The following is a 23929-nucleotide window of genomic DNA, read 5'->3' on the forward strand; positions in this document are numbered from 1 at the left end:
AGATATAAGATAGGGAGTAAAGGGCTGCCTATTAAAAGAAAAGAAATGCAAGTAAATTTCGTTAGGCTTAGAGTCATGTTATTTTCTGCACACCAAGAATACAGTCTCTGGAATGTCGAATTCAGGATATTATTCAATTTATGCTGATCCTTTTTTATTGCACTGCACCAAGTAGATAGCAAAATCGTCAGTAAAGACAACTGTAATAGTCAATCCATCAGAAATCAAGGCGTCAGGAAGGTCCTCAATAAACATGTTGAATAGTGTAGGACTGATTACACTACCTTGGGATAGACCAGTTTCAGTTTGTTTATAACAATAAGTGGCATTCCCTTAACGGGTGGCACAGAAACGCTATGGGAAGGAAAGCTCTTAATCCATGAAGGCATATTGCTGCAAACTCCCATGGATTGTAATTTATGAATACAATTGAGTCCTTTCTTTATCGACCGACTCAAAAGAGTGACTTGTTGGATTGTAGACTGATATTTTCTAAAACCATCTTGAGTTGGAAACAGAAGACCATTTAATTCAAGATACCGATTTAGGCAAGACGTGATCATTCCTTGCATGACCTTCGATAATATAGTACTTGTCATCAGGACTGCCAAAAACCAAGGCAAGCCCCTTGTCAGTTTAACTAAAAAACTTGCCAATTTTATACTAATCCGATTCCGAGCCGCCCCCCCCCCCCTCAAGGGACGGGCCCCTAGTTTCCTACTAGCCCGACGTGGCTTCTCGTTCTACTTGTTATGGAAATAGCTGGTTAAATCATGTGCGTTACATCTAATGAAAAGGCACATTAGGAATCATTAAAAATAGGAAAAGAAAAGAAAGCAATAGCAGTGATGTAAAAAATGTCTCTAAACTTGCCGAATCGTCAGCAAAATTTATAGAATGCAGAATATTTTTGGGAGGTCAGAAAGAACTCCCGTGGCCAGGGCCGGATTAAGCCAGTGCAGGACCCGTAGCAAATGTTTCCAAGGGGCCCTCGTTTTCGATTGATATAGTAAACAATATAGCACTTCTTCATGGAGACGGGAGGTGTACTTATAACATACATGAATATATAAATGTGGATATAGTTTTAGAGCTTTACGATGGTTATGATCCCCTTCTATTGCACCTCGTCTTCCCATTACTACACGTTTTTAACTATTAATTCCAAAAACGCAATTTTTGGACGATATAGAGAAAGGGGTTGGTCTGGTGGCTTTCCCCCAGAAAATTTTCAAAATTTCAATTTAAAAACTCAATGACCCCTGATCATATTAGGAAGGGAAGATTCGGAACAGTCCGTATGCAATAAACGAATCTTGCATATATCCAAAAGATTTTCAACTGGCTTGATATCAGGGAGGTTCCCAGGTCATTCCAGAGTCTCGATTTGGTTCTTATACATGAATTTCTTGATCATTTCGGAAAAATGGAAACGGTCTAAATCCTGCTGGAAAATCCCCGTTCCATCTAGGTATAGTTGTTTCAACTCTGGTAAAACCTTTTTTTCCAGAATGGTAATATATTGGTCAGAACACATCATACTCTAAACAGGCTGCAAAGTACCAACCCCATCGTAACCAAAACACCCCCAAAACATTCTTTTGAGGTCGTTTTACGAATTGGTTCATGTTCTTTCGCCTGCACGAGTTGAGTTCTTTGACCAAGGACAGTGAAATTGCTTTCGTCGCTATAAATAGTAATTTGTTCAAATATTCAGCGGTCCAATTCTTACATTTTAAATCCCACAAGTAGCACATTTTCTTCATTCATTGGGTTAGAAGCTGTTTCTTCATCGGCCGATAGGCCGGTTGACAGGCTGCAAAAAGGCGCCTACGAACAGTAGATGAGCTAATATTTATTCGATTATCTTTTGAATCCCTATCAAATGCTGTGTTAGTCTTTCGAGGGTCTTTTTTATTTTACATAAGTAGAAAAGAGTCATCTCTTGGTGGTAATTTCGTTTTTCGGTCACATTTCTCTCTCCGCTTTTTAAATATGTATCCTGTTTCTCTACTTTATTAAATAAAACGGTTCACAGTTGCAATACTAGCGCCAACTACCTTTTAAATCTCTCTATAGGCGTCGGAAATAGTAACAATCTTTGCACCCCTTCGCGGTGTCACATCCATCGCTGATGAGAGTGAAATCTCAACTGACATGATCATAGCTGCAGCTTCCATCTTCGGAAATTCCGACACATGCTCTCTCAGAACCCCTCTGATTGGTGTAAATTGATGACAGATAAATGATTTATTCATTCCATAAACAGTTTTACAAACTTTAGTTTAATTGGTGAGGAATACTTGGAATGATTTTAAAATTAATGAAAAGAAAAGTTTTGTTTCAGTTAATTTGCACAAGGGTGTAAAACCACGGTTTGAAACTTAAAGTCAGAATTGTTTCTGGGGGAGTTCAGACCCTCATCCCTTTCTCTAATCTTCCCAAATAGCTTGAAATTTTGTTTTCAGCTATACCATGGATCGATCCCTCAAACCTTTTCCTCTCAAAGATAGCCTGAAATTAACTTCAGTTTTGAGCACAATTTCAGGAAAGAACCCCTTCCCCTTTCCTCTATTGTTATGAAACAACAAAAACTTTCTTTTTTTTTAGGTTTGAATAGCTGAAAGTTTTAGGACCCTAACTATCTTAAATTTCTTAAGATACCTTAAAATTGACTTCATTTCGAGAAAAAAAAAAAAAATCCAGAGAAAACCCAGTTCTCCGTTCTCCAAACTTTGCCTAAAATTCTAATTTTTAGGTCAGTTTTGAAACTTTTCTGACCCAACGGAGCTTTTTCTCCATCCACTAAGAAAGATCAACTAAAATTGCGTTTTTAAGACTTCAATTGGGAGAAATTTCTGGAGAGCAATCTATCGAAAAAATAAAATTATTAATTTACCTGAGCATTTGGAAAAGCTAAATCTAAATAAAATGAAAGATAGAGAGAAATTTAAACAGGTTAAAGTACGGAAAGTAGGTTTTTTTTTCCCTTGAATTTTTTCTTATGGCATGGGGTCCCCAGAAGCACGGGGCCCGTAGCATTTGTTACTTCTGCTCTATGGCTACTCCGGCCCTGCCCGTGGTTTCTCATCAAAGCGCCCTGCACCGGTGAGCATCCCCCCCCCCATTTATGTCCTAGCACATTCGAAACTCCTTAGAAAAAACTGCAGGTTTGGCAGGGGTGCCCACTCCTCCTAAGAGCAAGGATTCACCCCCTCTTAATATCGCGAAGGCCCCCCAAAAGCAACAACCCCCCTAAAAAAAGAAAAATACCACTCAACACCCCTTTCTCCCTTAAAAATTTCAATGGCTTCTTAGATGGGCATACCTGGGTTTGGTCCCAACCTTAAACATACTAACCGTGTTCTACCTTTTGTTACTTCACGAGGGATAGAGCTCACTATCTGCAAAGCAAACCCACTTATCGCTCCAAAACACGATTCATTCGTGCACGTGACAATCTCGTTCCTCGAAGCTGATTAAGCTATCGCAGACACTTTCTTGAACTTATCCGAAACAGAAATAGCTGAGTGCTTCAGTATTATCGATCTCGAATACGACGCAGAATTCAATTAATTACAAAGAAATTAAAACGAAAACAATGAATAGCATCACAGTCACAGCCAGAGGCGGATTGGCTGTGTTACACTCGAGGCGATCCAATACTCTACAATGGAACCTGTCCATTTTGAAATTTACTGATTTTATTTCATTTTGAGTAAAAGATAGTATAAGCATCATTTCCAAAGAGGCTGAAGCGCCCCTAAGGGAAGTCACAGGAGGTCACCTCGACCTTCCAAATACTTCCTTATTCGGCAAATTTTGTCTGACGATTCGATATATTTGGCAACCTAATTGCAATATTACAGTTTTTACATGCTCGAATGTCCCTTTTCATTTGATGTATGGACACCCCTAATACCCTATTTTACCATTCGGCAAAATGTGGAGTGTCATTTGGCAAATTACGAACTTCGCCCTCCTAAAAATTTAAGGTCGGGGCACCCCTGCAGAGAGGGTTTGTTTGTTTAAGTTCCAAGGAGAATTACATTCCATGATACAGTCGAGCCTATATATGACTGCCTCGAATTTCTAATTTTCCTGCATTTTGAACAGAAATTGAACGGAGGAAAATGAGGACAATGCACGCATTGACTTTCTTAAGACTAAAGCAATCCGATATTTCAAACTAACCTCCCTTTCTCGAAATTTACTGACTTTCCGGCGTTTTGCTCAGAAATTTAATAACCCATTGAATATTAATTGGTGGTTTACCCGAACTGATCCAAATAACATATTAAAAAATTAGAACTATACTGTTGTCAAAAGTTTTCATCTAAAACAGTGGTTCCCAACCTTTGGGCAATCACCTCCAAGTGGACGATTTGACTTTTCAAGGGGCAATAAGTTCGTGGAGGACGACATATGGGGCGATAAATATTCAAAAGAACAATACCTTTTTTTTTTTAAGTCAGCTAATATCGAAATTGTAAATGCGTACGAAACTGATTGTTTAGATTTCAGACAAAGGATCATGAGTAGAAAAAGGTAAATTAAAGATTAGGAGCGTCCTCCTCATACCTCGGGTACCCTTAGAAATTGCATTCATGGCAAGTTCAGGAGACTGGAACAATGTCTGTCGTCTAGCTTTTCACAAAACAATTAAGTATTTGAGACATATGGGGACTTCCTATGAGGTTGAATCCAAAGAATACAAAGCCTAAAATTCAAGTCTTAACTGAAATCTACCAAGCATAAGGCAGCCATTAAAAATAAGAAGCTGTAATTTAATTTAAAAACATAGTAAATTAGCTAGATTTGCTGAAAGTGCGTTTTACTCAACTTTTCATCAATTATTTTCACGGCATAGCCACCAGTATCTATAGTAAAGTGTATTTCAAGTAGTACTTGAAGCAAGTCTGGATCCAAAGTGCACCAAAATGGAAGAAAGGTTGTCCGCACCTCTGGAGGGGTTCTAGGATGAGTCACTGGTTCATCAAAAGTTCGTCAAATTGATTTGCAGTATAACCTTTCCCCAATTTAATGCTTCCCTGTAATATGAAACTTTCACTTCAATCGTGTGTCTTTATCGAAAACACTGCAGTTTTTTTACGCAAAAACTGCAGTGTCCCACAAGATACTAACGTTGGGTTTTTTGATAATATAAAGTGATTACTTTAAATTAAAAAAAAAATCAAAGTGTTTTTGACTTTGTTTTTCAGTCAAAAAGGATACTTCGAAAAATCAGTGATGACTCAATTAGGAGTAGGTGAAATTAAAAAAAAGAAAATTCAATTTTTCTCGTTTTTTTTTCTTGCTTTTCCTCCTCCGCCCTTTTCCTTCCGCTCTCTTGAATAATACACTTTTAATTTTCGCCTGCTGATAAGATGGGGTGTTCCTTTTTCTTTCAGTACAGATTTCTTCGAGTTACAGAGTATTTTCGATATCAATAAAAAGAGCAAACGAAAAAAGCAGAACATTGAAACCAAGACATCGATTCATTAACTCCTTTTGTGTAATGAATCTGATAAGAAGAAAACTTTGCACCAAGAACTGCGTTTTAAACAAACAGATTTCTTCAAGAATCAAAGGATTAATGATATTTTTATGCGTCTAATAATAAACCTTTTGTTTTTAGAGAAATGAAAAATTTGGACAATGCTTCAGCTGATTTCGTTTCCTGAAAACAATTCCTTTCACACGTCTCGTATTCAAGAGCTTATGAATAAAATCCTAAGATACATAGTTTTTTTCTCTAATCTTTTTTTTTTTTTTTTTTTTGAATAGGACTCGATGTTTAATGTCATTAAATACCAGATAAACATATGTGTTTAGGGATATTTAAAAAAAAAAAAAAAGAATGTCATTAGAATGTGTTTATTTATGAGTAGGGGAACTAGAGAAGTTTGACCATAGGGGAGGTTTGACCCAGAGCCGTGTCCAGGGGGAGAGCTTTAGGGGTTAAACCCCGCCAATTGAAAAATATAACTGAATCATTAAATGATTTTCCAAAATGTATTTTAAGTTAATTATTAAGTATTTTAAGTAAGGTTTTAGAGTTAATACACTAATACAATGTTCATCCTTTTTAATATTTTCCCATCTTTAACATTTTCCTGAATTCTAGGAATCCCAAACACCTTCGCTACTAAATGTTTAAAAAGGAATGACTGAAGAGTCCAGCAATGTTAAGCGTGCAGAGAAAAATTATTTAAAGAGAGTATTAGAGAATGAAAACAAATGTCATTAAATACCAGAAAAAAAAAAAAAAAAAAGATAAGAGAATGAAAACAAAACAAAAAAAAAAAGAAACTAGAGAGACAGGGAAAATAGTTACTTTCCTTACTATTAAGATCTTTTATGGTCAAAAAAGGAAAGCTTTTTGGGTTTCGGAGAAGGATATACCTCAAATCCCTTTCCTTAGATACGTCTTTTTTGTTGGATGAATTTGTCGTATTACATATCAGAAGAATGTTTCTATGCAAAATAGCAATTGTTAAAATTTCTATTTTCATTAAATTCCGGTTTAATATTATTTGATGAAAAGGAAAAGAAAAGTACAAAAAATAAACAATCATTAGGTGGCATAAAAGGAATATGTGTGACCTTTTACAAAATTTTGAACTGTACAAAAAAATATTTTACTTTAAAGAAGCACAAAAAAAAAAAATATATATATATATATATTAATTTGATTTTTGGGCATCTTGAATTCAAATTATGTTTTTCGCAATCAAGAGCGTGTGTGTGTATGAATGCGTGTGTATGTTTATGTAGGCGCATGTGTGTGTGTTTGTGTAGGCGCATGTGTGTGGGTGCGTGTGTGTGTGTATGTATGTATGTGTGTGCGTGTTGTGTATGCAATGCTGTGTGTGTTCGCGCATGTGTGTGTAGCCGGTGGTGTGTGTGTGTGTGTGTGTGTGTATGTAGGTATATGTGTTTGTGTCTGTGTGTAGGAGTGTGTGTTTGTGTCTGTGCGCAGGCATAAGTGTGTGTATGTTTTTGTAGGTGTGTGTGTGTATGATTGTGAGTGTGTAGGATATGGACGCAACCTAGAGACGGTTTTTGCAAGAGGAGCAGCATTGTGAGGCCGTTCGACGCGACGGTGGTAATGGCAGAGGGTGCTGGTGGGAAAATAAAATCATAGGAATTCAAAACAGTCAAATGAGAACAATAAGCAATCGTGATTGTTCAAAAAAAAAAAAAAAAAAAGTCTATGTATCGAACTAAAATGAACTATTCGACACACTTAGTTACTTTTCCTTTGACAATGTAAGTTACAAAGGAAAAAAGTTTGCACCCGCTCCCTTTTTGAAATTCTGGACACGTGACTGGTTTGACCCACACTATCTCTCTCATATTTAAACATTTATTTAACTGATGAGCACCAAATAACAGCAAGGGAACAAGAAGAGCAAAACGTTGCTCCTATTTTAAGCCATTTTCAAAGAGAATTAAAGGGAATTAAGCAGTCACTTAAATGTTCTTCAGACAAAAAAGCTTTTTTTATATCGCCAGTTTTCCCCTAGTGCACTATTTATCATTAACATACACAAAAATGAATTGGCTTATTGTGTTCTCAGATTAATGTGCTAAAAGAATATTTATTTCTTACTTTCACTTTTTATTTTCATACTAGTGGTACCCGCACGGCTTTACTCATAATAGAAAAATTAAAAGGTCTTTTGGTTCGCCTGTATATTTACAAATAATGTATGGTGAATTTTCTCGCCAGTTGGCTTGTACCCATGTTACGGTTCCACGTTATGATAATTTCGTATCTCGCCAATTGGCTTGTGCCCATGTTGCGATTCCACGTTATGATAATTTCGTAAATAATGTATGGTGAATTTTCTCGCCAATTGGCTTGTACCCATGTTACGGTTCCACGTTATGATAATTTCGTAATTTACTCGTCCATCTTATGATAGTTTTGTTCTTAAAATTGGAATAAAAAAAGAACCACATCGACTTTTTAAAAAATCGCTTCGAGGTGCACACCCCCATGCTACAAACTAATTTTGTGCCAATTTTCATGAAAATCGGCCGAACGGTCTAGGCGCTATGCGCGTCACAGAGATCCAGACATCCAGACATCCTCCGGACATCCAGAGGTTTTTTTTAATTAACTTATTTATTGATTTTTATTTTATTTGTAAAAAAAATTTCTAGAATCACTAGTATGGGAGGTTTGACACATACTAATTCTGGGAGATTTGACCCAGTTCAAATCTCCTCATTAACTTTTATTTGATGGTGTAAAATTTTCAGAGGTGTACTGCCGTGGTCGGTGAACGGCAGTATCTGCAGAAATGAGTTTTTGATATATTTGAAAAAATGTGTGGTGGATTCAATGCTAACGATAGGAAAATGTCGGAATTAGACTTTTTTTTTTTTTTTTTTAGCCTTTTTTTTTTTCAGCGGAAAACAAATAAGCAAACGTGTACAATAAAGCTAACGAACAACAGATGACGAAAATGCAAAAAAAAAAAAAAAAAAAAAATGAAATTTGCAAAACTTTCTGTTACTGCCCTTTACCTTCCCATGGCAGTGTATACATCATTTAATTAGTTTTAAAAAGAAATGCTTTCAATGTAAATAAAAGAAATCTTTGCTCTTAGCTAACAATCAAAGTCACTTGATATAACATAGATATTCATTCGAAACACTTAATGTTTATACATTACTAGCTGCGTTGCCCGGATTTGCACGGTCTACCTTGAAAATAAAAATTGTGTCAAGTGACGTACATTCAACAATCAGGCTTAAATAAAAGAAAAAAATCATGCAAAATTTCCCTTCCAAACAATGACGACAGATATTAAAATACTTTTAAGAAATTAAAATGAGAAAGATTGAAGTAAACAATAGAGTCAAAAAGCGTATGTGTGGAAACGCGAAAATAAAATGGTAAAACAACTTGAATGGAGATGAGATTTTTCGAACTTGATTTAAAAATGCTTGTAACCCTTTTCCCTTTAGAGATAGAAGCTTAGTTTTTCGATTATAGGTCGAGATAGATCTGGAGTAAAAAAAATCCCTTTTTCCAGTGGTGTCAAAAAGAAAACTGTGGGACAATTCCTTCACTTTTTATGGAAATATTTAATGAAGAAAGTAGTGCCTAAATTTCAGCTAAGCCTAAAAAATTTCGACCTAAGGAACGCAAATAACTCTAGCAGTAATTAAGTTTAAGTTAGAGCATTGAAACAAATTGCATAGAACGCTGAAAATTCTATCCTTTCCAACGATGTATAATATTAATATACGTGCAAGTAATTTTTCTCCCCCATATTCGGGAACTTATGTGAAAATTGAGCTTAAATTGGAATAGAAAAAGAACTTTTTACCGGATTTTTTTCGAACTGGTCTGCAAACCTGAAAACTTCAGCGAAATCGACCGGGTCGTTTTCGAGTTCTGCGCCCTCAAACACACAGACGCTTTTTGGAGACATCATTTTATACTATGTAGAGTTTCTGATTAAACTGAGCATTTGCTTTTCTAATCGGTTAGTAAAGTTTCCTTAGTCATTAGCTACTCTATTTTTCATTGTAATTGAAGTTCCTTTTATTTTATTATATGAAAATTAGTAAAAAGAGAAGCTAGAAAAGGCAACGATTGTAACAAATTCAAGGACTTTGAGATACCCCTGTCGGGCTTAAAATCTGAAAGATGCACAATATGGAAAAGCCAAATACTAGAAATTAACAAAATAAATATTTAGAAAAAATTAAGAAACCAACGAAAAAAAAAGAGGGGGGGGGAGTAAAGTGGTAGTTTAGAGGGGGATATATGCTTTTTATTGCAGCATTTATTGTACTAATTAAAATCATTCCTTAATGCATTGTTTCTTTTAAATTCAAATTATTAATTTCCTTTTCTGTTTCTATAACGGACGATGGATTTTGCCAATTAATTTCCAAATAATGTTTCATTCAAGCTGCTTAAACTTTCCAAGGTATGTGAATGATCTTTTCATATTTGTAGGATGCTGTTGCTGACCCGTTACTTAGGGCACCCAAAGAAGTCAATTGCTCCCATGACTTTAGGAAATTAATGTATTTACATGTAAGTGGGTGTGGTCTCTGTTGTTTTTCGATACAATTTATATTGAGTACATACCCTATTGCCAATCCCCGTCGAAAAATCCGAAATCCCAAGCCTATAGTGTAGTCCGATCAGGTGATGACACCTCCCCCACCCCCCACCCCACCCCTCCCAGCAATTGCACGGCTCGTAATTTGCTTTAAAAAGGTAAGCTTGCAAGCAGGGTTTTTTTTTTTTTTTACTTCCTTTTACAAAAAAGGAAGTATTGTATTCGCGAAAAAAATTTCACCCAAAAATCGGCCTTAATTTCCATTTTGCTCACCCCCACATGAATGTTGAGTTTTTTTTTCAACCTGACCACACTTGGATATGTGTCTAGGAACGTTCAGACACCCGAAATATCCATTTTGACGATCCCCTAGCTAATTACAACGAGTTTTCTCGTGACGTCTGTATGTACGTATGTATGTGCGTATGTGTGTATGTATGTCACATAACTCAAGAACGGAATGTCCTAGAAAGTTGAAATTTGGTACATAGACTCCTAGTGGGGTCTAGTTGTGCAAATTCCTTTTTAGTTGCATTCGTATACTTCAGAGGGGGTCTTTTGTCCCTTTTTGGGGGGAAATCATTGTTTATTTCGATGTGAACTCACGTAGTGTAATAATTTGGCGGACACTTGGCGATATATCGCCAGTCTTTTGGTCGCCAAGTTTTGTCGCCAACTTGGCGACAAAGTTGGCGATTTGTTTTTTTTTAAATCTGGTTTTAATTTGGCTATTGTTGGTGACATTTAGAGAGTAAACTATTGAATCATATTAAAACTGCCAATAATGAGAAAATGACATTAAATTGGAATAAAAGAAAGTCATGTGATGCACACATCAGCTCGTTTTTTTTTTTTTTTTTTTTGGATGAATTCATAGTATGGTTACTTCTTTTTAATCCTTCATTCCCAAAAAGAAAACGTAAAGACATTTTTGCTTTTGTCACTGATTAAACGTGTTTATTTACTGGGTTGTTGCACTTATTTTTCTTATAAACCCTCCAAAATATCTGAAACAAAGCTAAAAAAAGCTCTCCCATTTTTTTTTTTTTTTTTAATTCGAGCGCCCTTTTTTCTTGCACACATATAAATAAAAATGTATTGTAACCGATTCGGTGCGACTTCCACTTTCTTGAAAGGATGACACAGTTCTTGATAAAAACACAGGAAATTTTTTTACACTATGTACAGGAAATATCGTCAACAACTGCTAAATTATTCATCAGCAATTAAGCAATTATCACACAACACCGTAAACTCAACGTTTACACACGTATTTACTTCCAAATACGAAAACAACACAGCGAAATGCCTCGCAACAAACAGAGCAAAAATGCTCTCAGTTCGAAATATCAATCGAAACTAACTGTTTATCCATCGCTAACGGCTTATATAGACACCGAAAAGAAATTTCTGAAATATTTCAAAAGCTTCTGTAAAGTAGTAGACCGTTATCAAATTTTATCAATGAACAAAAAGGAAATAGGGAGTCGTATACTTTAGCCATATGTAAAGGGGTTGTATATTCATTACGGGAAACTATTTACAGGTTACATTACTACAATAATTACTATTTACAGGATTTGTAACATTGCCCCCTTCCTAAGGACTGCACGTCCCGGGCAGTACAATCCCCAGAAAGGGTGCCAAACTTCTATCACAAGTTTACAAATATACACATTAATTAATAACTAACAGATACAGAAAACACAATAATAACAAGAAATATTACTAAACATTAAAAGCAAAAAAATTATCTACAACTTTTATGTTATCAACCATGGTTGTTTACGTAATACTCAGTACTATGGCCATAGTATGGGGCTAACCGATCATAATGTACAACCCTAGGTTTTGCATTAGGTGATTTTTGGATCCTCACTACGACGTCATTCAGTCGGTTAAGGACTTTGTAGGGTCCATCCCAATGCGACTGCAACTTGGGTGAAAGACCTTTCCGTCGGATGGGATTCCATAACCAAACCTTGTCGCCTTCGTTGAATTTATGTCCAGTAGACCTTGTGTCGTATCGGGTCTTCATCTTCTCCGCCGCGATGTTGATTCGCTCTCATGCGAAGTTATGAACGTCTTCCAACCGGGCCTGGAGATCCTGGATGTACTCCTCAGGCGATGCAGGCGCATCCGGAGGACGACCGAAGACGAGATCACAAGGTAGCAGAAGCTCTCGTCCGAAGAGCATCTGAGATGGGGCATATCCGGTAGTCTCGTGGACAGCACTGCGGTAGGCCAGCAGGAACAAAGGTAGCTTCTTGTCCCAATCCTGTTGATTTCTGGAGACCATAAGTGAGAGATTATTCAGGATTGTGCGATTAAATCTCTCCACCATGCCGTCCGATTGTGGGTGTAGTGGTGTTGTCCTAGTTTTCTCAATTCCGAGAATTTGACATAGGCCCTTAAACACAGCAGAGATGAAATTCCTCCCTTGATCGGAATGAATCTGCAAAGGTGTTCCGTATCTCGAGATCCAATGTTGGACTAGAGTCTCTGCTACGGTGGTAGCCGTATCAGATCTGGAATGGGATATGCTTCCGGCCATTTGGTGAAGTAGTCGATGGAAACAAGAATGTATTTGTTCCCATCAGCAGTTCTTGGTAGAGGACCCAGGATGTCGATCCCAATTTGTTCGAAAGGAGCTCCAACGTTGTACAGATGTAGCTTCCCTCTGCTTCTTTTCTTCGGTCCTTTACGAGCAGCACAGGCGTCACAAGAATGGCACCACTTCTCCACGTCATCCCTCGCCTTGCTCCAGAAGAAGCGCTCCCGAACTTTATTGAGGGTTTTCAACACACCAAAATGTCCTCCAGTCGCACTACTATGTATTTCTTTCAGAACATCTGAAATCCTTGATGGGGGAAGTAGTAACTGCCACCTAGACGTTTTGCCGTCATCAGATTCCCATTTTCGGTACAGTACGCCGTTCCGTAAAAGGAGTGAATTCCATAAAGCCCAGTATCTTTTTGTTGCAGGACTGAAGATGGAAACGTCCTGCCAGCTAGGTCGCCGACTGTCACTTTCCATGAACTCCAAAATTGGTTTTATGTCGGGGTCTTCAAGTTGATCTTTTCGAACCTGGTCGTCACTCCATGGATCAGGTTCTGATGATATTGGAGTCACTGTCACCTGATAGGCGGTAGGGCTAGTCGTTCCATACTGTTTCTCGATTCGGGAACAATAGTGGCAGTTCTCAGTACAGGGTCTCCTTGATAAAGCGTCAGCATTACCGTGAGATAACCCTTTTCGATGCTTGATCTCCATGTCATATTCCTGGAGCCGCTGTATCCATCTGGCTATCTGACCTTCCGGATTTTTGAAGTTCAAAAGCCAAGTTAATGAGGCATGATCTGTCCGAAGCAGAAATTTTCGGCCGTAGAGGTAATGATGGAAGTGTTCTATAGCTTTCACTATGGCCAGTAACTCCTTTCTGGTGACGCAGTAATTTCGCTCCGACTTTGATAAGCATTTGCTCCAGTAAGCGATGACATGTTCATTTCCGTCAATTTCTTGGGATAAAACAGCTCCGATGCCCTCGTGGCTCGCATCAGTGTCTAGGATGAAGGATTTTTCAGGCTGAGGATAGGTGTTGATGTTAAAGCCTCCTTCAGTCGTAGAAATGCATCTTCGCATTCTTTGGACCATTCAAACTTTTGCTTGCTCTCCGTCAGCTTATGCAAAAGTCGTGCAATGTTGGAAAAACCCTTCACAAACTTCCTGTAGTACGTGCAGAGCCCCAGGAAACTTCGCAGCTGATGGATGTTTTCGGGACGACTCCAACTCTTGACCGCAGATACCTTTTCTGGATCGGTTTGTACACCTTCAGAAGAGATGATGTGACCAAGGTAGTTCACTTCCCGGCGGAACAAATTACATTTGGACGGGCTTAACTTCAGATTGGCTTCCTTAAGCTTTTGTAGCACCTTCCTAAGATTTGCCAGATGTTCTTCGAAACTGCGTCCCACGATGATGATATCGTCTAAGTAGACCAGACAGGATTCGTAGGAAAGTCCTCTTAACACTGTCTCCATAAGACGCTCGAACGTAGCTGGTGCATTGCAGAGGCCGAAGGGCATCACTTTAAACTGCCATAAGCCTTGTCCAGTTGTAAACGCTGTCTTTTCTCGGTCATCAGGGTGTATCTCAACCTGCCAGTAGCCGCTCTTCAAGTCCAGGGTCGAAAACCACTTGTGTCCGGAAAGAGTGTCCAAGGTGTCGTCTATCCGTGGAAGAGGGTAACTGTCTTTCTTGGTGATTTCATTCAGCCGTCGGTAATCTACACAAAATCTGGTGGAGCCATCTTTCTTTCGGACCAAGACGATGGGAGAGGCCCAAGGACTGGATGAGGGTTCGATTACATCATTCTCCCTCATCTCTTTCAGGAGGGTCTCAACCTCTTCCTTCTTGGCGAACGGTAGTCGTCTTGGATGCTCTTTAATAGGGGGTGTTCTCCAGTGTAGATCCTATGCTGCGTTAAATTCGTCCGGCCCACATCCTCCGATGTAGATGAAAACAGATGCTTGAAGTCGTCCACCAATTGTTCCGCAGCAGTTCTTTGATCATTCGATAACGGCGCACTCCCAATTAACTTCGATGTCAAGGACTCGGAAGACACAGTCTCAGGGGAATTGATTCTTCTAATGATGCAGTTTACTGGAGTACAAGTTGCCAACACTTCACCTTTTCGTATATTCCTTGGCCTTTCACTCACGTTGGCGACTCTCACAGGAATTACATCCTTAGAAAGGTCCACAAGCGTAGATGCTACCAGCACTCCTTTTAGGCTATTGCTTAGGTTAGGGTATTCAATGAGTCCAAATCGAAAACTATTGCTTTCTTCAAGGGAGCCAGGTATTAATGATTCTGACCTTGAGGGAATCGATAAATCTGTTTGGGCTATTATTTGATGAGCGGATTTTACATCACTTTCTGCAGGGAAAACGGCTATGTCTTCTCTCATCGAGTGCAGCTCATTAGTCTTGAAGTCGAGAGTGAAGTCATATTTCTTCAAAAAGTCCAATCCGAGAATGAAGGGGTCCGTGATATTAGCGACGAATGCCGTATGATGGTAGGTGGCATTCCCAAACACTATTTCCAAGTCCACTTTACCGTCAATCTCGATTTTGTCACCTGTCACAGTCTGGAGACTAACGCGTGGCGATGTCCACAGCAGTTTCAATCCAAATTCACGAGCCACATCTGTCCTAATGATTGTCACATTGGCTCCAGTGTCGACAATCAGTCTGCAGGGGTTCCCATTTACATGTGCGTAAATGAAAAGTCCATCACTGCCACTACTAGAAGAGGAAATCTGCAGAGCTCTGGTGGTGGTGATTTCCTTCCCTCGCGTAGCTTGGCGAGCCGGACAACTCCTTCGCAGGTGTCCTTCACTACCGCATTTCCAGCACTTCTGCTCTTGTTTCTTTTGGGCTGTTATGCTGCTCAGATGTCTTGCCAAGTCACCGAGTTGTCTTTCAAGTTCAGCGAGGTGGGACGACCTGGAGTCAGACTCATCAGCTTCCTGAGTCCGGATTAGATGGCGATCCACACGGGTTGCTTCTTGGGCGGCCTCGTATCTCATCGCATACACAACAGCAGAATTCAGGTCTTTGACATCCGCCATCCGCAGAGCTTTCTGGATTTCCGGATCTCGAACCCCGTCGATGTAGTAGTTGAGTGCCAGGTTGTCTCGAACATCCGCTGGACAGTCGCAAAAAGCAAGATGAGACAGTCTCTCGACGTCCGCCGCTAGCTCTTGCAGGGTTTCCCCGGTTTTCTGGAAACGGGACTTCAACTGGAGTCGGCTGAAATCTTTCTGGCACTTCTCACCGAAGCGAAGCTCCAACGCAGATGTGAGGGCGGCGAAATCCAGGCGCTGGCTGTCCGGAAGGGTCTGGAGAATGTCCGCTGCGTCACCTCTCAGGGATGCTGCAAGATGACAGGCCTTGGTAGCAGAGTCCCATCCGTTCGCTTCCGCCACTATCATGAATTGAGTTTTGTAAACCTGCCACGAAGTTTTCCCATCAGATGTGGCAAGTTTAATGGACGGCCGAGTAACCGATGTGGGAGCGCCAAACTGTACAGAGCTGCTTTCCGCGGTCGCCAATCTCCTTTCCACGTCCTTAATTATTTCTTCCTTAAATGAAGTCAATTTCTTGTCTTCTTCTTCCAATTTATTTTCCACATTGGCGATACGCTCTTCCACCGTATCAAATTTTTCTTCCAGAGCATCGACTTAGGTCACTTTTTATTTCATCTTGACTTGCAGTAATTTTAGCAGTTAAATCACTATTTAACTGTTCTTGTTTAGTCGCCATACTTTCGGTCAAGTCACTTTTCACAGCATTAATTGCTTCCAGAAGTTGTTTTAATTGGTCATCCATTGCGCGAGTAATCACCATAAAAACAAAGTCTATAAATTCAAACAGTCTTTATGAAAAAAAAATGTCCAAAGTCACATTTACTCCAAGAAAGTCCAGAAAAAGCCCCACGTTGGGCGCCAAATTGTAACCGATTCGGTGCGACTTCCACTTTCTTGAAAGGATGACACAGTTCTTGATAAAAACACAGGAAATTTATTTACACTATGTACAAGAAATATCGTCAACAACTGCTAAATTATTCATCAGCAATTAAGCAATTATCACACAACACCGTAAACTCAACGTTTACACACGTATTTACTTCCAAATACGAAAACAACACAGCGAAATGCCTCGCAATAAACAGAGCAAAAATGCTCTCAGTTCGAAATATCAATCGAAACTAACTGTTTATCCATCGCTAACGGCTTATATAGACACCGAAAAGAAATTTCTCAAATATTCCACACGCTTCTGTAAAGTAGTAGACCGTTATCAAATTTTATCAATGAACAAAAAGGAAATAGGGGATCGTATACTTTAGCCATATGAAAAGGGGTTGTATATTCATTACGGGAAACTATTTACAGGTTACGTTACTACAATAATTACTATTTACAGGATTTGTAACATTATTTAATGTCGTGTATCAAATTCTACAGTTTCATTAAGATACTAGAAAATCGCCCGTAAAGGTATGACGGGTGAACATTGCTTCTACATTTGAACGAAGCTATTTCCTGTTTGGTGGTATTTCGATAGTTGAAATTTTAACCCTAACTCCAGTTGATTAACCCTGAACTCCAGTACATAGCATTAATTGCTTACCACTTCTTCGTTTCCAGGGCCGATCCTAGCAGATGTGCAGCATGTGCACCGCACAAGGGCGGCCGCAGGCCGCATCGCATGGTTCTTTTAATCAAGAAAAATTCCTCAAGAATTTCTCACAAGATAACTTTTATAATAAGTCGAATAAATATGCTGAATTTTAAATGTTCAACTATCAAAGTAAGTGCCAATTTCCCGACAGCATAGCATTGTTTAAGAAAAATAGAATGTTAAGGAACATTGTGTTGGTTCATTGTCAATTATTATCTACTCTTTACACACATGCTTCATTTGGTTGTAAAATTTGTGACAGAACTGGTAATCAGGCATGGATACAGGGGAGGGGAAATGAGGGAAATGACCCCCTCCTGAAGCATGAAAGGGTGCCTTCTAAAAGGAGCACCGAGGGCGGCCAGTAATGTTTACCCCTCCCCCCCCCCCCCCCGCTTTTGTAGACTATAGATATAGTTTTATTTTATATATAAAAAAAGCTATACTGATTAGATACGCTCTCAAGCGTTTCAAACAACAAATTCTGTGTTCAAGTGCTAGGACATACCCATCAATCGTCGTGGTGAGGTGAACCAAAGTCTATAGTTGTATTTTTCAGATATTAATATCGAAAAATATCCGAAAGATCCGCCGAAGCTTCCCATTTTCGTTAACGTCACCAAACATAGTACAGTAAAATCTCGCTACAACGTTATCCGATACAACGATAAATCCCTTTATAACGATAATATTTCGTGGTCCCGGTGAACTCGCATAGGAATTAATGTTATCCTCCTCTCAATATTGCAATATTCTCTACAGCAATAAACCCCTGTAAAGCGATGTTTTTTTAAGTTTTCAACCCCTCTTTATTACGATAATTTTGTTTTCAAGTACAGTAAAATCCTGAAAGTAACCCCTCCCATTTTCAAAAAAAAAAAAAAAAAAACTTAAAACTTTATTTTTTCTTTAAAAATGGTTAGCTCTAAGTTTCGCGCTACATTTTAAACAATGCGTTTCCAAAATGGCGTCGCGCTGGAGATAGTTTATTTTTACAAGTCAAAACAAAAATGCACCTTCCAAAATAAATAAAAAAGCAGTACAATCGTATAAATTTCTTTTGCAACACATATGAACAAAAAGAAAAGGGGCCCTTGTATCAAAAGGCGTCTAGACCAAAGGAATAAAGAGATGAAACCGTCCTTCATCCCCCCCCCTGAGATTGTTCTTTTATTTTGTTTAAACAACACAGTGTTTTTTTTTTCCTTTTTTGGGAAAATAAAAACATGCACATGGAGAGGGAAACTAAACTTCTAAAAATGCTTGCCAAGTAAAAAAACAGAAAAGGTTCATTTTGAGTGAGTGGCAAATGAAGATGATCCGAAAAGGTGTAAAATTCCCATCTGATTGCGTCATCACTGTCACATGATCGACGAAAACGAAAGATTTGATTTTATTCACTAGTGTATTTTTCCCTAGATGGCAGGGAGAAAGCAAATTTCATTTCAAGATAAACTCAACGTCATCAGCGATATTGATGATGGAATGAAGCAGGTTGATGCAGCTAAGAAATATGGATTATCTCAATCTACAGTTGCAATGTTCCTCTAGAAGAGGAAACATATTGAAGATGCTGTGAGATCAAATTCAGTTAATCCCAAGTGAAAACAACTAAAAGTCGCGGCTAATGAAAACATTGATGCTGCCGTCCTGAAGTGGTTTCAAGAGATGAGGGCAACAAATATCCCAATAAATGGACCCTTGTTATTGTTATGTGCACAAGCACGGAAATATGCAGCAATGCTAGGGAACGAAAGCTAGCAATGGTTGGCTAATGCGTTTTCTGGATCGCCACGGAATCACTTTCCAGGAAATTCACGGAGAGAAAAAATCTGCTTCGATGAATGAGGCAAATGCCTGGAGACAAGAGAAGATGAAAGATATTCTTCAAAAGTATGCACCGTAAGACATTTATAACGCTGATGAAGCTAGGCTGTTTTTTCAACTCCTCCCTGATAGAACATTGGCGTTTAAGCGTGAAAAGTGTCACAGCTGGAAGAAATCAAAACAAAGATTGACTGTTCTTCTGTTTGCCAATAGTACAGGAACACATAAAATTCAAACTCTTGTTATCGGCAAATCTTTGAAGCCAAGGTGTTTCAAGACTGTGAGAAGTCTTCCTGTGGAATATAAAACCAATAAAAAGGCTTGGATGACGTATAAATTTTTTCTGAATGGTTGCTGAAGTTAGATAAGGAAATGAAGAAGAGGAAGAAAAAAATTGCATTGTTGATTGATAATTGCTCCGCTCACACCTCAATTCTAAAACTACAATGCGTTGAAATTGTTTTTTTCCCAACCAACTGCACTTCCATATTGCAGCCACTCGACATGGGCATAATTAAATGTTTTAAAGGATACTATAGGAAACGTTTGGTAGAATCGATACTTCTGGGGATTGAAAATATAGTGGAAGACCCTTTTAAAGCTGTAAATGTTAAGGACGCATGTGACTTTATTGCTGGAAGTTGGTGGGCAGTAACAGAGAAAACCATTCTGAATTGTTGGAAAAAGGCCGGTTTAGGTGTCGTAGAAGATAAAATGTTATCTGATTGTGATGAAAATTCCTCAGACTGTGATATTTTATACGATCAGGAAATAGTTTTGAATCTCCAAACATCTGTGTCCCAACTCGAGGAAAAAACGGGCAAAAAATATGGAGTGAACGTGGAGGATTATTTGACAGTGGATGACGATCTTACCGCTTTCGCAGGAGTTACTGATGAAGAAATTCTCTCAGAAATTACTGGTGAGATGGAACATAGTGGAGAAGAAGACGATGAGGAGGAAGATGATGATGATAATACGAGTCCATCACAATCCTTATTGTCGACCCAGGAAGCACTTCAATCAGTCAAATCTCTGCGGACATTTTTTTCAAGTCTTCCATCCACAAACGAGGATCATTTTCGTGCTTTGGACTCAATGTATACCTTGTTGGTTGACTTAACAGTCAAAAAAACGGCCAAACAAACAAAAAATTTGGATTTTTTCCAATAAAAACGGATTTAAGGCATGTTTACGAGCTTATTTTCGGAATTTATTTCAATTGATAGTAATATTTAATCATAATTAACACCTTGCCAATAAATGTATTATAAATATACTATATATAAAAATATTTACACCTAGGTAATGCATATACTATAACATTTAAATAAAAAAAAACTATTGTATTATCAAAATATATAGGCCCTCGATATAACAATATATCCCTCTACAACAATATATTTCTTTGGTCCCCAAAAAATCGTTATAGCGAGATTTTACTGTATAAAATTATGCTTTTAGAAATATCCGCTTCGGAGATCCAAAACCCTTCCTTCCCAAAAATAGCCTGAAATGGATTTTAGTTCCGAAAAATATTTCGGTTAGGATTATTTTCACGTTTCCCCTTATCATTTCGAATATTGTCAAAAATGGGTTTTTGAAACAATAGTCCCGAGAAATTACCGAAGGAAAACCGCCAGATCGCCTTACCGTCACCAAAGACAGCCTAAATTTGCGTTTTAAACTTCAATTTCGAAAACTTTCGATGAGAGACGATTGAATCTCCCTCCCTTTAGAAACGTCAACAAAGATAGCCCAAAATTGCGTGTTTAAAACTCCAGTTTCGGAAAATTTTCGGGAAGAGTGCTGAACCTTCCAAAGCTATGGTCACAGAAAATAGCTTCAAATTGATTTCAATTTTTAAAGAATTTTAGGGAAGAACTCCAGCTTGCAATAGTATTTTCCCTGAAGTCTCGAAAAAGTTCCTTAAAATTGCGATATTTGGCGTCAATTTCAAAAATTTCTCCATGCACCTTGAATATACCGGACTCTTTAGTCATTGCAACCAAACACAACCAAAGATTAATTAAAACAATTTTTCATACGCCAATTTCGATAATTTTCTGGGATGAATCCCCCACCCTACCCCCCGCCCCTGCTTCTTCTCCTCCGTCCTTCTACTGATGTCACCGAAGACAGACTATAAAATGGTACAGACTAGAAAATTTTGGTATATTTATTACTTTCTTCAAAGATACAAATTGTACCTAAGGAGTTTCTTAGTGTAAAACTTGTCTTCCTTTTTACTTTCTTCTATATCTAATATATAGAAGAAAGTATTGGATTCGTGCAAATTTTCGAATTTCGAATTTTGACGGATTCGAACGTTTTGAGGTGTGCTGAGTCCATTTCGACTATTTTTGGAAAATGTCTGTCTGTCTGTGTGTGTGTATGTATGTGTGTGTGTGTGTCACGTCTGTGTGTGACCAGTTTTTTGTGGCCGTTCTACAGCAAAAACTACCGCATGAAATTGAACGAAATTTGGTACACATATGTGCTCCTATGTGAACTTGTTATAAGTTTATCGTTCTTCTTCTCTTTTTTTTTTTTTTTTTTTTTTCCGTTATTTGAATCAAAATTTGACATAGAAATTTGAAAAAAGATTTATGTGGATGTTAAAGATTAGTCAAAATATGCAAATTACTCTTTGAGGGGCGGCACATTAGGGCTTTGCACACGGGCGGCCGACACCCTAGGATCGGCCCTGTTCGTTTCTTCATTCTCCTAAAATTTATCTTACCAATAAAACAGTTAAGTTACCGGATCCAATTCAGCCTTGTCAAAATAAAGCATTTCTCAGCATGTCAAACATTACCAAAAGATATTATCAAATTATCATGCCATGGCGCGAGTTTCATTATTGATGACGTCAGAGCAATACTTGATCAGTGAATTCGCTATTATCTATACTAATATTATAAAGAGAGAGGACGGATTTTTGTGTATTTATATGTTCAAGGAAATCTCCGGAACCACTGCACCTATTTGAAAAATTCCTTCACTATATGAAAGGTGCTTTCTTACTGAGTGTCATAGGCTATAATTCGAAAAAATCCGATAAATAGTTCTTTTTTATTCCAATTTAGGCACAAATTTTACATAAATTCCCTAATATTTGAGTGAAAAATTACTTGCACATATCAATATTATATATCGTTGAAAATGGTAGAATTTTCCGCGTTCTAAACAATTTGTTTCAATGCTCTAACTTAATTACGGCGGGAGTAATTTGCGTTTCAGCTCGAACTTTTTTAGGCTTAGCTGAAATTTAGGCACTACTTTCGTCATTCGCAACTCTAATAAACTATAGTGGTCGCTGCACCCACTGTCTAACAGCGGATGAAAAAGGTAAAACAAGCACACGCCGTAAGTTATAACTTGCTTTGACGCTTAGTGACTGACAGTAATTTTTCATCGTGTTTGTGGGAAGCTTTCTTTTCTATTCTTCTGAAATTACATTACATCATAAACTGTCTGAAGCCTGTAATGTACCCCACAGAAAACACGTGGAATGGAATGTTTTACCTTTTTCTTTAGTGTTGTTAATCACCGCAAGGTAGCGTGTTCGAGCTCTGGAGTTGCGAATTAAATCTATCAATAAAAAGTGAAGGAATTGACCCACAGTTTTCTTTTTGACATCATTGGAAAAGGGGAAATTTTTTACTCCAGATCTATTTCGACCTATAATCGAAAAACTAAGCTTCTGTCTTCAAAGGAAAAAAAGTTACAAGCGTTTTTAAATCAAATTCGAAAAATGTCATTTTGATTCAGGTTGTCAACCACTTTATTTTCGTGTTTCCACGGTTACGCTTTTTGAATCCATTATTTCTTTCCTTATTTTGCATTTAATTTCTTAAACTTATTTTATTTCGTGTTTCCGTGGTTACTCTTTTAAAATCCATCTTTCGCATTTTAATTACTTAAAAGTATTTTAATACCTGTCGTCATTGTTTGGGAGGGTAATTTTGCATGGTGTTTTTTTTTTTTATTTTTTTTTTTTATTTTATTTAAGCCTGATTGTTGAATATATGTCACTTGACACAATTTTTATTCTCAAGGTATACCGGGCAAAGCCGGGCATTAATTTATAGAGATTTGAAAGCTACTGTTAATGTGATTTTATACTTTTTTGTTCGTTTGGCGAAACATTTATTATTGCCAAAGAAAAAACATTCGCTTCACTCGCAAAATGGCTGGGTTCCGGTAGCGTGGTCGCTTGGCGCGTTAGGCGCTGAGCAGCTCAGTCTAGGATTATTGTTTTTTAAAGCAACCGTAAATGTATAATTCATTGTTTTGGCGATTTGTTTTGAAAGAAAAGAAACTTTTGATTTGTTTTTATCCGAGTGAAATATACGACATTTTCTTCTTTTTTTCTGACGATGATTTTTGAATGTTCCACAGGATGTTTTTTTTTTTTTTCGTTAGACGGATGGATTATGATAGCGTGGTGGCTGGGCAAGTTTGGCGACAAACAGTAGAGTTGCAGAATTATTTTTACATTTGAAAGATATTATTTGATGTCTTTTTTGTTTATTTGGCGAAATATTTTAAATTGCAGTAAAAACCGCTTCACTCGCTAAATAGAGTTTTAAAGCAACTGTAACTCTAATTTAATGATTTGACGAACAATTTTAGATTACAAAAAAACTTTAATAGTTTTTTTTTTTTTTTTTTTTTGGAAAAGGTGTGTACGCATTTTATACAAAGAAAAATTATCATTTCACATCAGAGGGGAAGGGGGCGTCAAGTTTTTTT

The 23929-nt window shown here is 37.8% G+C and overlaps 1 protein-coding gene across 1 annotated transcript in view; it reads left to right on the top strand.

The window, feature by feature from the left end:
* Positions 1 to 19675: 19675 nt before the first annotated feature.
* Positions 19676 to 23929, top strand: part of LOC129223216 (tigger transposable element-derived protein 6-like) — a 12564-nt gene continuing 8310 nt past the window's right edge. Inside the window, exon 1 of the mRNA XM_054857780.1 lies at positions 19676 to 20271. Within this exon, the coding sequence (XP_054713755.1) occupies positions 19676 to 20271 (596 nt within the window). The remainder of the gene's footprint in view (positions 20272 to 23929) is intronic.

Source organism: Uloborus diversus, chromosome 5 (assembly GCF_026930045.1).
Source record: "Uloborus diversus isolate 005 chromosome 5, Udiv.v.3.1, whole genome shotgun sequence".
NCBI classification, from domain to species: domain Eukaryota; kingdom Metazoa; phylum Arthropoda; class Arachnida; order Araneae; family Uloboridae; genus Uloborus; species Uloborus diversus.